The sequence below is a fragment of the Nannobrachium achirus genome (genome assembly GCF_963921795.1).
Source record: "Nannobrachium achirus genome assembly, chromosome: 20".
In the NCBI taxonomy this organism is placed as follows: Eukaryota; Metazoa; Chordata; class Actinopteri; order Myctophiformes; family Myctophidae; genus Nannobrachium; species Nannobrachium achirus.
In genome coordinates this window covers 45,593,702-45,606,894 of record NC_137827.1, presented here as the reverse complement: position 1 = coordinate 45,606,894, position 13,193 = coordinate 45,593,702, and the positions used below count along the sequence as shown (strand labels likewise).

At 44.0% G+C, this 13,193-nt stretch overlaps 1 protein-coding gene and 1 long non-coding RNA gene across 3 annotated transcripts; both read left to right on the top strand.

Annotated features, from left to right (window-relative positions):
- Positions 1 to 2,287: 2,287 nt before the first annotated feature.
- Positions 2,288 to 7,840, top strand: LOC308305616. Its single transcript, XR_013963122.1, has 3 exons — positions 2,288 to 2,381; positions 3,342 to 3,459; positions 7,766 to 7,840. It is a non-coding gene; the product is annotated as an uncharacterized lncRNA (long non-coding RNA).
- Positions 7,841 to 8,518: 678 nt separating this feature from the next.
- Positions 8,519 to 12,811, top strand: LOC308305252 (tudor domain-containing protein 1-like). 2 transcript variants are annotated; one of them, XM_080750014.1, is made up of 6 exons: positions 8,519 to 8,647; positions 9,791 to 9,841; positions 10,170 to 10,287; positions 10,834 to 10,900; positions 11,745 to 11,849; positions 12,498 to 12,811. In XM_080750014.1, exons 1-6 carry the CDS (start codon positions 8,536 to 8,538, stop codon positions 12,669 to 12,671), a joined length of 627 nt encoding a protein of 208 aa, XP_080606140.1. In that variant the 5' UTR covers positions 8,519 to 8,535; the 3' UTR covers positions 12,672 to 12,811. The 2 variants fall into 2 exon arrangements, with proteins under 2 accessions (XP_080606140.1, XP_080606141.1); XM_080750015.1 differs by lacking the exon at positions 12,498 to 12,811 and having other exon boundaries at positions 11,745 to 12,289.
- The last annotated feature ends 382 nt before the right edge of the window (positions 12,812 to 13,193 follow it).

Sequence of the window (13,193 nt, the reverse complement as noted above, 5' to 3'; positions counted from 1 at the left end):
AGATTCTATCACACAAAGATTTGGAGGACCCCCTGTAGTCACTCTGAGGACCCCCTAGGGGTCCCGGACCCCCTGTTGAAGACCCCTGATGTACAGCATGTCTCTGTCCACTTTCACCCTTGTGTGACCTATTTTGTTTGTGGTCGCAAACAAACAAACATGCTGCCGTGAGCTTGTAGAAGTAACACATTTCCTACACTGTTTTAGCTGGTTAAAGGTACAGTACGTTTGATGGTTCGATGGTCCGATTGTTCGGTTTTTATGAAAGTAATTAAAATCGAAGGTTCGATGGTCCGTTCGGAAAATCCCCCCCGAAGTTCGAATCCCTAAATCAGGGTTAGATTACAGCCCTACAAGGACCCTAAGCTGTGAAAGAGATGAAGCAGGGAGCCCCACTATATAACTGTATAAAATTGTTTTGCTGATTAAACTTTTACATAGATTTCCACTAACCAATTAAACCGTCAATACTTTGTAAACTTTCACTGTTTACTTATTCTGCTCGTGTTTCCCCTCCACCAAACCAAACCTCTTTGCTGAAAATGGCTGATCTACAAGCTCACAGATCTGCTATTTTTGGCTAAAGTTCTCTTCGGAATAGGGATAATGTAAAAAAAAGAAAGAAATCACACAAAGATTTGATTTGGATTTGGTTGGTCTATTAAGGCATTGACCAACTATTAATTATATCCTTTTGTTCAGCACTGTTCACCTGTGCTGCGCTGTGCCGTTCCATGTCTGCCCGTATGTTTGGCCGTGAATATCATATTGTTAAGACACTGATTAATGATTATAATCTATCTATAAATGCGACAAATCTCTGTGAGTATGTATGTATGTATGTGCCCCGCGTATCTCGAGAACCGTTCGTCCCACCGGCTTCGGATTTGGCACGCCCGCTCCACGCCACGGAGTGCAGTGCCGGGCCTCGACCCGACCCGATGCGCGGTTTTCCGAAACCGGCGCAAAACGTTCAGAATCTCCTTATGCGGAGCTGATTGTTGACATCAGGCTGTTCCGGAGGAAGCGCTGACTCATTGTGACATCACTTCATAAAAGGCTCTGACATCACGTACGCCACGTGAGTCAACAAAAAATCTCTGTGAATGTGTATGTATGTAATCCGCGTATCTCGAAACCGTTCTTCCCACCGGCACACGCGTTCTCCATATATGGGCATGAAATGAATGCCCGTATGCGGAACTGATGTCTGACATCAGAGTTTTCCGCAACCGGTACTGTGTGTGCAGAGATCTCCATATATGGGCATAAGGGGACAAAGGCAAACAGATGGTCAAAACGGGTCCTATGACAACAGGTATATTGGGGTTTGCATTAAAGGGTGTGGGCATTCATTCCCTATTTCAAATTCGGCATGCGCGTTCCCCACCGCAGCAGGTAGTGCAGTGCTCGGCCTCAACCCGACCCGATACACGATTTTCTGGAACCAGCATGAAAGGTTCGGATTCTGATGTCTGACATCAGGATTTTCCGGAACTGGCACTGTGTCTGCATAGATCTCCATATATGGGCATAAAATGAATGCAGACAGACAGATACAGATATCTCCATATATGGGCATAAATGGATACAGGCAAACAGATGGTCAAAACGGGTCCTATCTGAAGGGACACTATCTGCGGCATAAAATGGACGCAGATAGACAGATATCTCCATATATGGGTATAAAATGGACCCAGAACTATATCTGCAGTGATCTCCATATATGGACATAAAATGGACACCGACAGACAGACAGCTACAGATATCTCCATATATGGGCATAAATGGACACAGGCAAACAGATGGTCAAAACGGGTCCTATGACAACAGGTATAATGGGGTTTGCATTAAAGGGCGGGGCATTCATTACCTATTTACATCGTTCCCGAGTTGGCCAGGTCGCCGACTAGACGCTGGGCCGCCTTCTAGTTTATATTAATTATGCCTTTTTGTTTTGCCTCTGCTGTTTTTGTCCTCTTTAATTTAGTTATTTTGTTTGAGTTCATTTGTTTAACTTTATTTGTTTGTGTAAACCAACTGTTAATTTTGTTAGATTATTATTTAAACAAATAGGGCTGACATATCATTGCCAGTGGAAGGGTGGGCAGAGTTAAGTCCCAACAGGTGGTTGGTCACAACGGGTGTTTTACTTGGGGGGTTTTAGTGCTTTTAAATACTAGTGCATGATAACATGTCTGCATGTTTTCCTGGTTTTATTGTGTGGCTAATGTGTGTTTCTCTTTGCAGTGTGTTGGCGTGCGCTCCTCTGGTGGCGGTTTAACCCTTTCCCCTCACTCCCCTCACCTCCTTGCCACCCTCCTGTAGAGGACACCTTTGCACACCTGCCCACCTGGTATAGTTGCCCATAGCCCACACAGGTTAGTTTAACCTTTGATGTTATATTTGTAATAAAGTGACACCTTATGACGATATTGCTATTTTGTATTGAAATAAATATACATATTTCTAACTCCATTCTTGCCCTTGATATTAAGTAAGCTATATCATTCTTCTTGAATTAATAAAACACGTATTTACGTTTCAACTGGTGCCTAGGTTACACATATCAAACTGGGGGTCCTTAACATGAAAAATAACTAACAATATTGGAACTCAAAACCTCAGATTTAAGACGAGGGTAAATGAGATTGGCTCTCAGGGACCCATTTTGGACTAATGTTTGGTCCCCAAAACTGACCTTGAGAAACGGTGAGGTATACAATGTGGGAGTCTTGTTGACCCGAAAAGCCTAATTTATGCTCTGCTATATGAAAGATGTCCTGTGCTGGATATGGAAGACTAGGGCGACATGTGAGATGGTCTGCTGTTTTTCGGCAAGCGACCCAGTTATGAGATGAAGTATGACGGGACGATAATCGCTGTTATCGTTTATCGTGATAAAAAAAACACTCACAATCGTTCGTGGAGATTTAATTTATCATGAAATTGTCCTCCGTCATGCACTGGGATCAATTCACTTGACCTTTTATTTGCCGAGCTGCATCATGTGGTACCACTTACAGGAAGCCCCCTATAATTGGTAAAACTGACCTGTAAATACAGTCCTTTTTTCTCACACTACCAAATCTTGTTGCCAAAAATAGCCGATCTACAACAAGCTCACACCTTGTCGCAATGTGATGCATTGTGAGCTTGTAGATCTGCTATTTTTGGCAAATGTTACGCCCCAGAATAATGGATGTTGGGAATATTTTGATTATAACGATAATATCGTAATTTCGTGACATGAAATTGTCATATCGTCCCATCCCTAGTATGAATCGGGCTTTGCAGCTTGGATGGTAATTGCAAGTTTTTGTTTTTCTTCAACTTGACAGATATTTGTAGTTTGATACAAAATGAGCGGTTCGTTCAGACCCACTGAGGCTGGTCCCAACCTGCCTCTGAGGAAGCCCTCCACCACTGCTCCGGTAACCCCGGCCTTTCCTAGAACAGGTATCTATAGCCGGTTTTCCACAGGCCCAACTCCACACCACTCCACACCACACCGCCCACTTGTGTCAGGTTTTCCACTACAAGGAACTGGGTAGAGTGGTGTGAAAGTGGTACTTAACGGGGTACCAAAACGGCTCCACTCTCGAGTGGAGCCGTTTTAGTACCCCTATGCCAAGTGAGGCCAAATCAGTGACGTATACACGCTGCTGATACTGATTGGTCAGAGACAGAGTCTCACGGCTGAGCTGTGTCTTTCAACACAACAACTTGAGACAGATTTTAGTATGCAGTCACGGCTGCAAATCAAATATAAAAGCAAAGCCTGTTTGTTTTATATATCTGTTTTTAAAAGAGGACGATTAGGCAGAATTGTATTCCCCAGCCCTGCAGTTGAGATACCACGAAGCACCAAGAACATTAACCAACACAAACAGTGGACATACACATAGGCTATATCGTCGCGAGTCGCAATTATCAACGGCAAATGCGTCGGCAATCCGTTATTTTATATAGATCTCAGTGAGATGTCTCCTGTTTGTATTTGTAACTGCGTGTGTTGAATGGGGGAACGAATCTACAGTAGCCTACATGTACTGTACTGTTGCTGCGCTAGCATAGCCTCTACATTAGCTTACTTCTTTGTGTAGTTTGGCCAATAAAGTTATTATTTGACCATGAACATCCCGACGTTAGTCGTCACTATAGTTGTAAAGACTTGATGAAGACCTGTGTGAGTGTGTGGCATCTAAAACATTGTCCACCACATCTCAGTGTTGAATGGGGGAAAGAATCTACAGTAGCCTACATGTACTGTACTGTAGCTTAGCATGTATGCTAGCGCAACTAGCCTCTACTCTTCTTTGTGTAGTTTGGCCAATAAAGTTATTATTTGACTATGTTCACCCGACGTTAGTCGTCGCTATAGTTGTAAAGACTCGATGAAGACCTGTGTGAGTGTGTGGCATCTAAAACATTGTCCACCACATCTCTAAAAATAATTAGCGCAAGTTAGCATCTCCGTTGTGTTTACAGACTGAGGAGAGTATCCATATGTTGAACTATCCATTCTTTTCTTATGGATTACTCCATTGATTCCTCCCCCCCCCCCCCCGCCTTTCTGGTTTTGATACCAATTTTGTCTTGTCTTTGGGGTCCCCAAATTATTTTGGGGGTCCCCAGATGATTAACTTAACACTTTGCTAGCAGGCCGTACTTGCCCGTACTTGTCCAGTCGGCTCAATTAGCCGGTCGTCTTTTATCGTACTAGGTCATTAAAAATGAAATTAATGATAATTATTTAGCAGCCTCATGAACGTAAGTCCGCGGCCCCAAATCGTACTTTGTACACGTATCTTTCGCTCGTACCGAGCGCTCCAGTACGTGTTGTTATCATTTGGTGCATTGTTTTTTTTAAACATGTTTATAAATAAATAGAAGATTGATCGGCAGTACTTATGTTCAGGGGTTTTTAAGGGGCTCCCTGGGGCTTGCAAAGGGGTTTAATGTGCAACATTGTTTTCTCACTCAACAGGGAACAAACCATCATAAAGTTTAAGTGTATCTACACATTTCTAAAGTGACAATTTACAGACTTTTTTATCTATCTATAAATGCGAGAAGTCTCTGCGTGTGTGTCTGCGTGTGTGTCTGTCTGTAATCCGCGTATCTCGAGAACCGTTCGTCCCACCGGCTTCAGATTCGGCACGCGCGTTCCCCGCCGCGGCACGGAGTGCAGTGCCGGGCCTCGACCCGACCCGACGCGCGGTTTTCCCTAACCGGCGCGAAACGTTCGGAATCTCCTTATGCGGAAATCGGCGCAAAATCGGCGCAAGCGCTGAGTCATTGTGACATCACTGCAGTGCCGGGCGCAAGCGCTGAGTCATTGTGACATCACTGCAACTCCATATATGGGCATATGGGCAGATACAGAGATCTCCATATATGGGATCGGCGCTCCCCGCCGCAACTCCATATATGGGCATATGAGATCTCCATATGGGCATAAGACTGAGAACTCCATATATGGGCATATGGGCAGATACAGAGATATCCATGGGCATATGGGCAGATACAGAGATCTCCATATGGGCATAAGACTGAGAACTCCATATATGGGCATATGGGCAGATACAGAGATCTCCATGGGCATATGGGCATGTGGGCATATATTTACAATTGGCTTAAAGCCGCATCCCACTTCGGACACAGGACACAGGACACAGGCGAGAGAGAGAGATCCTACAAAATACAAATCATAACTATAGTCCACTTCAAGCATAGGCACAGGGCAGTAACGGACATGTCCCTCACACAGGCACTGAGAGAGAGAGAGAGAGAGAGGGGGGGGGGGGGGGGAGGGGAGAGGAGCGGGGCAGTGGGGGGAGGGGGGGGGGGGGGAGAGGAGCGGGGCAGTGTATCGAATTACATTTACAACAGAGAGGGAGGGCTGTGTCACACACACACACACACACACACACACACACACTCAAAATACATGAAGAAACTGCTTTTTGTGGGCAACATGGCTTGGAGCAGTTGTGCCTGTGTGCATGTGAGCACGCGAAGCGTGCGAACACTAGGATTCGCCCGCCGAAGGCCCGCCGCGGCACGGAGTGCAGTGCCGGGCCTCGACCCGACCCGACGCGCGGTTTTCCCTAACCGGCGCGAAACGTTCGGAATCTCCTTATGCGGAAATCAGCGCAAAATCGGCGCAAGCGCTGAGTCATTGTGACATCACTGCAGTGCCGGGCGCAAGCGCTGAGTCATTGTGACATCACTGCAACTCCATATATGGGCATATGGGCAGATACAGAGATCTCCATATATGGGATCGGCGCTCCCCGCCGCAACTCCATATATGGGCATATGAGATCTCCATATGGGCATAAGACTGAGAACTCCATATATGGGCATATGGGCAGATACAGAGATATCCATGGGCATATGGGCAGATACAGAGATCTCCATATGGGCATAAGACTGAGAACTCCATATATGGGCATATGGGCAGATACAGAGATCTCCATGGGCATATGGGCATGTGGGCATATATTTACAATTGGCTTAAAGCCGCATCCCACTTCGGACACAGGACACAGGACACAGGCGAGAGAGAGAGATCCTACAAAATACAAATCATAACTATAGTCCACTTCAAGCATAGGCACAGGGCAGTAACGGACATGTCCCTCACACAGGCACTGAGAGAGAGAGGGGGGGGGGGGGAGGGGAGAGGAGCGGGGCAGTGGGGGGGGGGGGGGGGAGGGGAGAGGAGCGGGGCAGTGTATCGAATTACATTTACAACAGAGAGGGAGGGCTGTGTCACACACACACACACACACACACACACACACACACACACTCAAAATACATGAAGAAACAGTGCTTTTTGTGGGCAACATGGCTTGGAGCAGTTGTGCCTGTGTGCATGTGAGCACGCGAAGCGTGCGAACACTAGGAAATCGCAAAATCGACCCTGGTCCGAAAATAAACAATAGGAAACGGCAGCAGTGTGCAAACGTGATTGACATAACGTGAGGTCGATTTCTTTATTTACGTGTTCCGAAAAGAAAAAAAAGCACAGCAGTGTGCAAAGACCGTAAGTCCCTGTGACACACTAGCATAGTGTCATGTCCAGATTGTGTACATTTTACAGCTAATTTTGATTCAGGTTTAGTCCTATTTTAATCATCTGAATAGCAATTGTTTGGGGGTCCACTTGCAATATCCACACGGCCCACAGGGTGAGTATCACTGATTTTAGAGCATTTCATGTGTGCTTTAATATAACAGGGTTCCCACGGTCATGAAATTCCTGGAAATATTTTGAAATTAGAAAAATATTTTCCAGTACTGGAAAAGTTTGGGAATTTATCAAGGGTTCTGGAAAAAATAGCTATGCATTGTCTTTGGTTATTGATTGTGTTAATACCTCTGAAATGACAAATTAAACATGGGCCAAATTGTCAAATATATAGAGGCAGAAATTGTGAAAATTGCCGATCTACATTTGCGAGGCGTTGTGAGCATGTAGATCTGCTATTTTCACAATAGAATCGTGTTATACAAAATTCCTCAACTCCCCAGTTAAAACATATGATTATTTCGGGGGTCACGTTCTGAAAAGGTTGAGAACCACTGGCATACACTACCTGTCTTTGGTCATTGTGCATAGGAGTAAGCGACCTGTTATTCAGCTGAATTATTGTTATATAGTCCTGGAAATTGGGTTAAATATTCTGGAAAGGTTTTGGAAATTAATTGGTAAAATGTGCGGTAACCCTGATATAAGATTTGTGTCTCTCAGGTCTCCTTCCCAGAGGTCTGCTGGGAAATTGCCCCGATGACCCCAAAGGTGGAGCCCTGTGGTCTGCCACTGGAGAGCCTGTCATAGTGCCAAGGTAAGAACTCTCATCAAAATCACATGACCTAAACCACTGGTTCCCAAACTTTTTAGCTCGGGCCAAAAGAGAAATTAAGACGCTTGCCCGGCACCCAAAACTAGTGAAAACAGCAGATCTACAAGCTTACAACGCGCTGCTTCGCGCTGCACTTTGAGCTTGTGTATATCTGATATTTTTACTACTTCTTAAACATTTGTTTACTAATTATGGAATGTCTCAGTTTTGTATTTTTTTTAAATGTATTCATGAAAGTATTTTTGAAAAATAATAGATTTATTTTTATATAGTCATGAAAAATTTGTCCGCGACCCACAAATTGGTCCCGACCCAGTGACCTAAACCACTGGTTATCAAACCTTTTCATGTCAAGGACCCCCAAATTTAATGTATTTTGCCACAAACCCTCGTCTGAAAATATATTTTGAGCTGGGTAGGGACCTCCAGAAGAGAAGTCATTTCTCTGATGAGAGAATCTTAAACGATTATCCGACCTGCAGTGTGTGTGTGGATGTGATACTACATACACTGAAGTTTGTAATTTTGAAATCTGGTAACAAGTCTGAGGGCTGTTCACTCAAAGTTCACTCCGCTGTTTGTGTGTTTGTACGCATCTAGTCAGGGCTGCATCAGGGCACCACCACCCCACCAGACACCACCCGTGCATGTGGGCCAGATGGGAAGTGGACCCGCTCCAGATATGAGAGGACATCCACATGACGTCCACACGGGTGAACTCCAGAACATGACAGGAGATCCCAGAGGGCCTTTTTGGATGGAACTGCAAGGTAACTGTGCCTGTGTGCCACCATTGGTTCAAAGTCTGAGAATGAGAAACTTAAATTAGGGTTTTTAACCCATACAGGGCCAGATTTCCAAAATATGAATATGAATGTGCGCTTATAACGCCAGGAAATAGCTATTTTGTATCCCCCCAGACCACCTTAACCAGACCACCTTAACGAATGCACGTTCAGCATACCATACCACCAGATGACCACTAGAGACCACCATACACCATACACTGACATGGTCCCATGTTAAGCCTGTTTAAATCCACATAACAGGATGAGACGCTGACTTGGTCCTCATTGACTTAACATGGACGGGCCGCCGGTCACCATTTCAGCTCAATACTGTTCAATTCGTGCTTGATCGTCTCAAACCACCATTGGTATGGGCATCGGGACGTATATAGATGCCACACAGAAAGTTTCAGAATCAAAATCCGACCTAGTGAAGCTACGTGAGGGTCGGATGGTTGCATTGAGGCTAACGCTAGCAGAGGCCTGTTGTCAACAGGAAGCCCTGGTTTAAAGGTGACGTCATAATCGTATCCTTTTTTTTCACGGTTTACGTGTGGACATTAGCTGAGGTAAGCTAACCATTTCGCTCCGTCTATAAACACATATTAAAAGCTTAAACAATGCTTTTATATAAAAGTCGCTCCGAGTCGCTCGGCACCAAACGCCATAGTGAACTAGTCGCTCGTAAAGTCGCCCGGCGCTAACTGAGTTAATAGAAGCTACTGTCAGGGTGTACTGGAGGTGGGGTGGTAGTGCAGCGCTGCTCCACTAGTTCAGCACCTAGTTGTTTGAGCTGCATACTGGACCGTATGTATATTTTTGAAAAACAACCACAATCCCAGTATATAATTTATGCACGCACGCACACGTTTGTAATCCATCGAACAAAATAAGTAAGAATCAAATCTTTAAGATCTATTGTCAAATTGCTGTCAACATGTTTTAAGGTCACCTGCTGTTTGTTGTGAAATGCACACTACAGCCACTAGATGGCAGAGGGGTACTTTGTAACAATGGATGTTTGACCAAACTTTACTAAAGTGTGAAATGTGATTATCAGCTACTAGTTAACAAGTAGATGACTGTATATTGCATGATGCATATCTGTTGTTTTCTTCACTGCAGGGTCTGAAAATCCATTGACTGTCCCAGTGTGCAACTATTGCAGTAAGCAAGGTAGAAACTGTCTTCCCTAACATAATATATATATAACATTTTGTTTGTGTTTATTCAAAATGTTACATTACAAAACTGAAGCCAGATCAAAGAGGAATACCCAGATGAACATAATTTATGTACGCTGTTTTCTGTAAATGCACTTTTTATTGCTCCTGATATATGACTTAACATCATAAATGTCATCCACTTACACCCTATATGATATGTAGTATGATGATTAACGAGAATAGCTCTAATAACTCATTGTAGATCTACACTTTGGGTGTGTGACATCATTGTACAACAAGAATATAAATGAAGCATCGCTGTCACTATCGTCCGACAGGGAATTTCCGATGTGTGCGCTGTAAGAAAGCTTTCTACTGCTCCATTCACTGTCAGACACAAGACTGGCCGACACACAGACACAGGTGCTGGGCCAGCGCTGCAGACACCAGTGTCACGTAAGTTACTGATTCTCAACCTTTTTATTTTGACCCATTATCACATTCACCGCCAAAGATCTTTCAAAATCCGACGGTTCACTGCTATGGGCGACTTAAGTTGTCTTCTATAACCAAATTATTTAGTTGGGTAATGATTATTGAGTATCAGTTATTCAAGTAAGTTACCTTAAAGGGGAAGACCACCCATTTTCAATATTGAAATATGTCATGAGTTGTGTGGAAATTCCCTTCTGTGTTGCCTAGAACTGGAGGATTGATTTTGGGGTTTGTATTGTAAAGTACAATGTGTGATGTCATCAAGTTGTACTTTACAATACAAACCCCAAAATCAATCCTCCAGTTCTAGGCAACACAGTTTCTACGTCCACACAACTCCTCTAAGGTATATTAATGACACAGCTCAATATTGAAAATGGGTGGTCTTCCCCTTTACAAATAAGATGCCACAGGGATGTGGCCTTTGCAAGCAAACCTCAGCTCTGAGGTGCTCATATTCATTATTTGTAAAATGAAATTTAAAATATTTATTGTGTCCATCGACAGAGAAACTCCTCTGGGGAGCCAAGTTTCAGCCGTGGTGGGGGAGACAGCTGCACCACTGCAGCCAAAGGTAAAACCAGGACCAGAAAAACACAGATCAGTACTGAGAACATTTTCACCAGAGACTTAACGTCATGTAATTATTATCCGTGTGCGTGCGTGCGTGCGTGCGTGCGTGCGTGCGTGCGTGCGTGCGTGCGTGCGTGCGTGCGTGCGTGTGTGTGTGTGTCTTGACTGAGAATGCACAGCTTTTATTAGCCCTATTCACGACCCGCCCACTCAGCAGATTTCTCAGCATCCCCCGGGGTTGCTGAGAAGGGGAAACTATAACAGAGATAGCTGGACTTAAAGCCAACAAATCATTATTTCGAACGGTAAAGTAAATTATAATGCTTTGTGCCTTTTACTATCTTGTGTTCTTGATCATGCTAGCTGTATTTTATACTTTACTATTCGGAAATTGCATTAAATTTGCAATTTCTGTGTTAACTCTATAGGCTTAGCAGGGTTTTACCCCTTCAAAATGTGACTTCAGCACCCGGGGGATGCTGAGTGGGCGGGTCGTGAATAGGGCTAATTCATAGTGAGGCAAATCTGAAACCCATTAAAATATTCAGGATTGATATAGGAAAATATACATTTTGTACGAATGAAAAACCATTGAAAACAAGTTCTCTCTCTCTCTCTCTCTCTCTCTCTATCTCTATCTCTATCTCTATCTATCTATCTATCTTTTATTACTTACCTTATATCTAGACATGAATATTTACAATATGATTTTACAGACATTTTTATGACATCCACACAGAGAGGCAAGAATTCTAAATAATAGAATGGATGAATTAAAAAAACAGACCCATAAGACGGTCCCTTAACATCCACACGTGTCTCTGTTTGTGTCTTGGCTGATTTAGCTGAATGCCAGTGATGACTCCGCTCCCCAGCGAAGCCCCTCCCCTCAGCGAACCTATCTGAAGGACCTGAAAACACACAGCATCACCAGAGGAACAGAACTGAAGGTCTCCTATACACAGTTCAGCTCAGAGACCTCCTGACAATTAAAACCAGCTGTGTCTTTATGTTTATGTCAGCTGTTCATTACAGTGTATAAAGTATTACACGTAATAATCACTGCCGGGTGTGCCCAGAACAGTAACTTTTAAAGGAGTAGTTCACCGCCAAAATGACTTTTTTTTTTATTACATTAAATGATTAAATTGATTACATTAAATGATTGAAGTGTATAACATATTTACTGTATACACATAATAATCCCTGCTGGGTAGTGTCTGGTATGCCCAGACTTTTTTCTATTGATTACTCCTGCCATGGAGACTTGAGTTCAATAATATCTTTTGGTTTTTGTCAAGTCAATCATTTGATTACAATAAGTTTACCCCCATTTTGGGGGTGAACTACCCCTTTAAGAACATCGGGAAAATAACCATTGGCTCCAATGTTTTCCAATGTATGCAACCCACATACAGACTTAACCTGTGTGTGTGTGTGTGTGTGTGTGTGTGTGTGTGTGTGTGTGTGTGTGTGTGTGTGTGTGTGTGTGTGTGTGTGTGTGTGTGTGTGTGTGTGTGTGTGTGTGTGTGTGTGTGTGTGTGTGTGTGTGTGTGTGTGTGTGTGTGTGTGTGTGTGTGTGTGGGGCATGGTGGCAGAGTTCAGCAGCCCCAGTAGGTTCTTCGTGTTGCCTCAGGACCCCCAGGTGTCAGAGAACATGCAGAGCATCAGCGCAGAGCTGCAGAAGACTCCTAGCGATGAACCCACCACCACCTTGTACACCCCCAACCAAGGAGAGGTGTGCACCGTCCAATTCTCTATGGATGGGGTGAGACACGCATGCATTACACACACACACACACACACACACACACACACACACACACAGGTTTATAAGCAGAGCCGGCTTTACTTTCTGAGGAGGCTCAGCTCCTTTGGTGTGTGTAGGACTCTGCTGAACATGTTCTATCAATCAGTGGTGGCCAGCGCAGTGCTGTATAGGCTTATCAAGAAAGCGGGTTCTGTCCTCGGTACCACCTTGGATACTGTGGAGGAGGTGGCCAATAATAGGATCAGGACTAAACTCCTGGACAACCCCTCTCACACCCTACATGACGCTGTGAAAGGGCAGAAAAGCTCCTTTACATCCAAGTTGCAAAAACGAACGCTACAGGAGATCTTTTCTGGCCACAGCAATAAGACTGTACAACTCCTCATCTGGTTGGCTTGACCAGGCCAGTTAGGAGGGGGAAGTCTTTCAGATCTCTTAGTAATGTTTTGGTTTGGTTTGTCAGTTATTTATTAACATTTTAACTTGCTTAGATGCATTTATTTTAGATATTTATTATCATCAT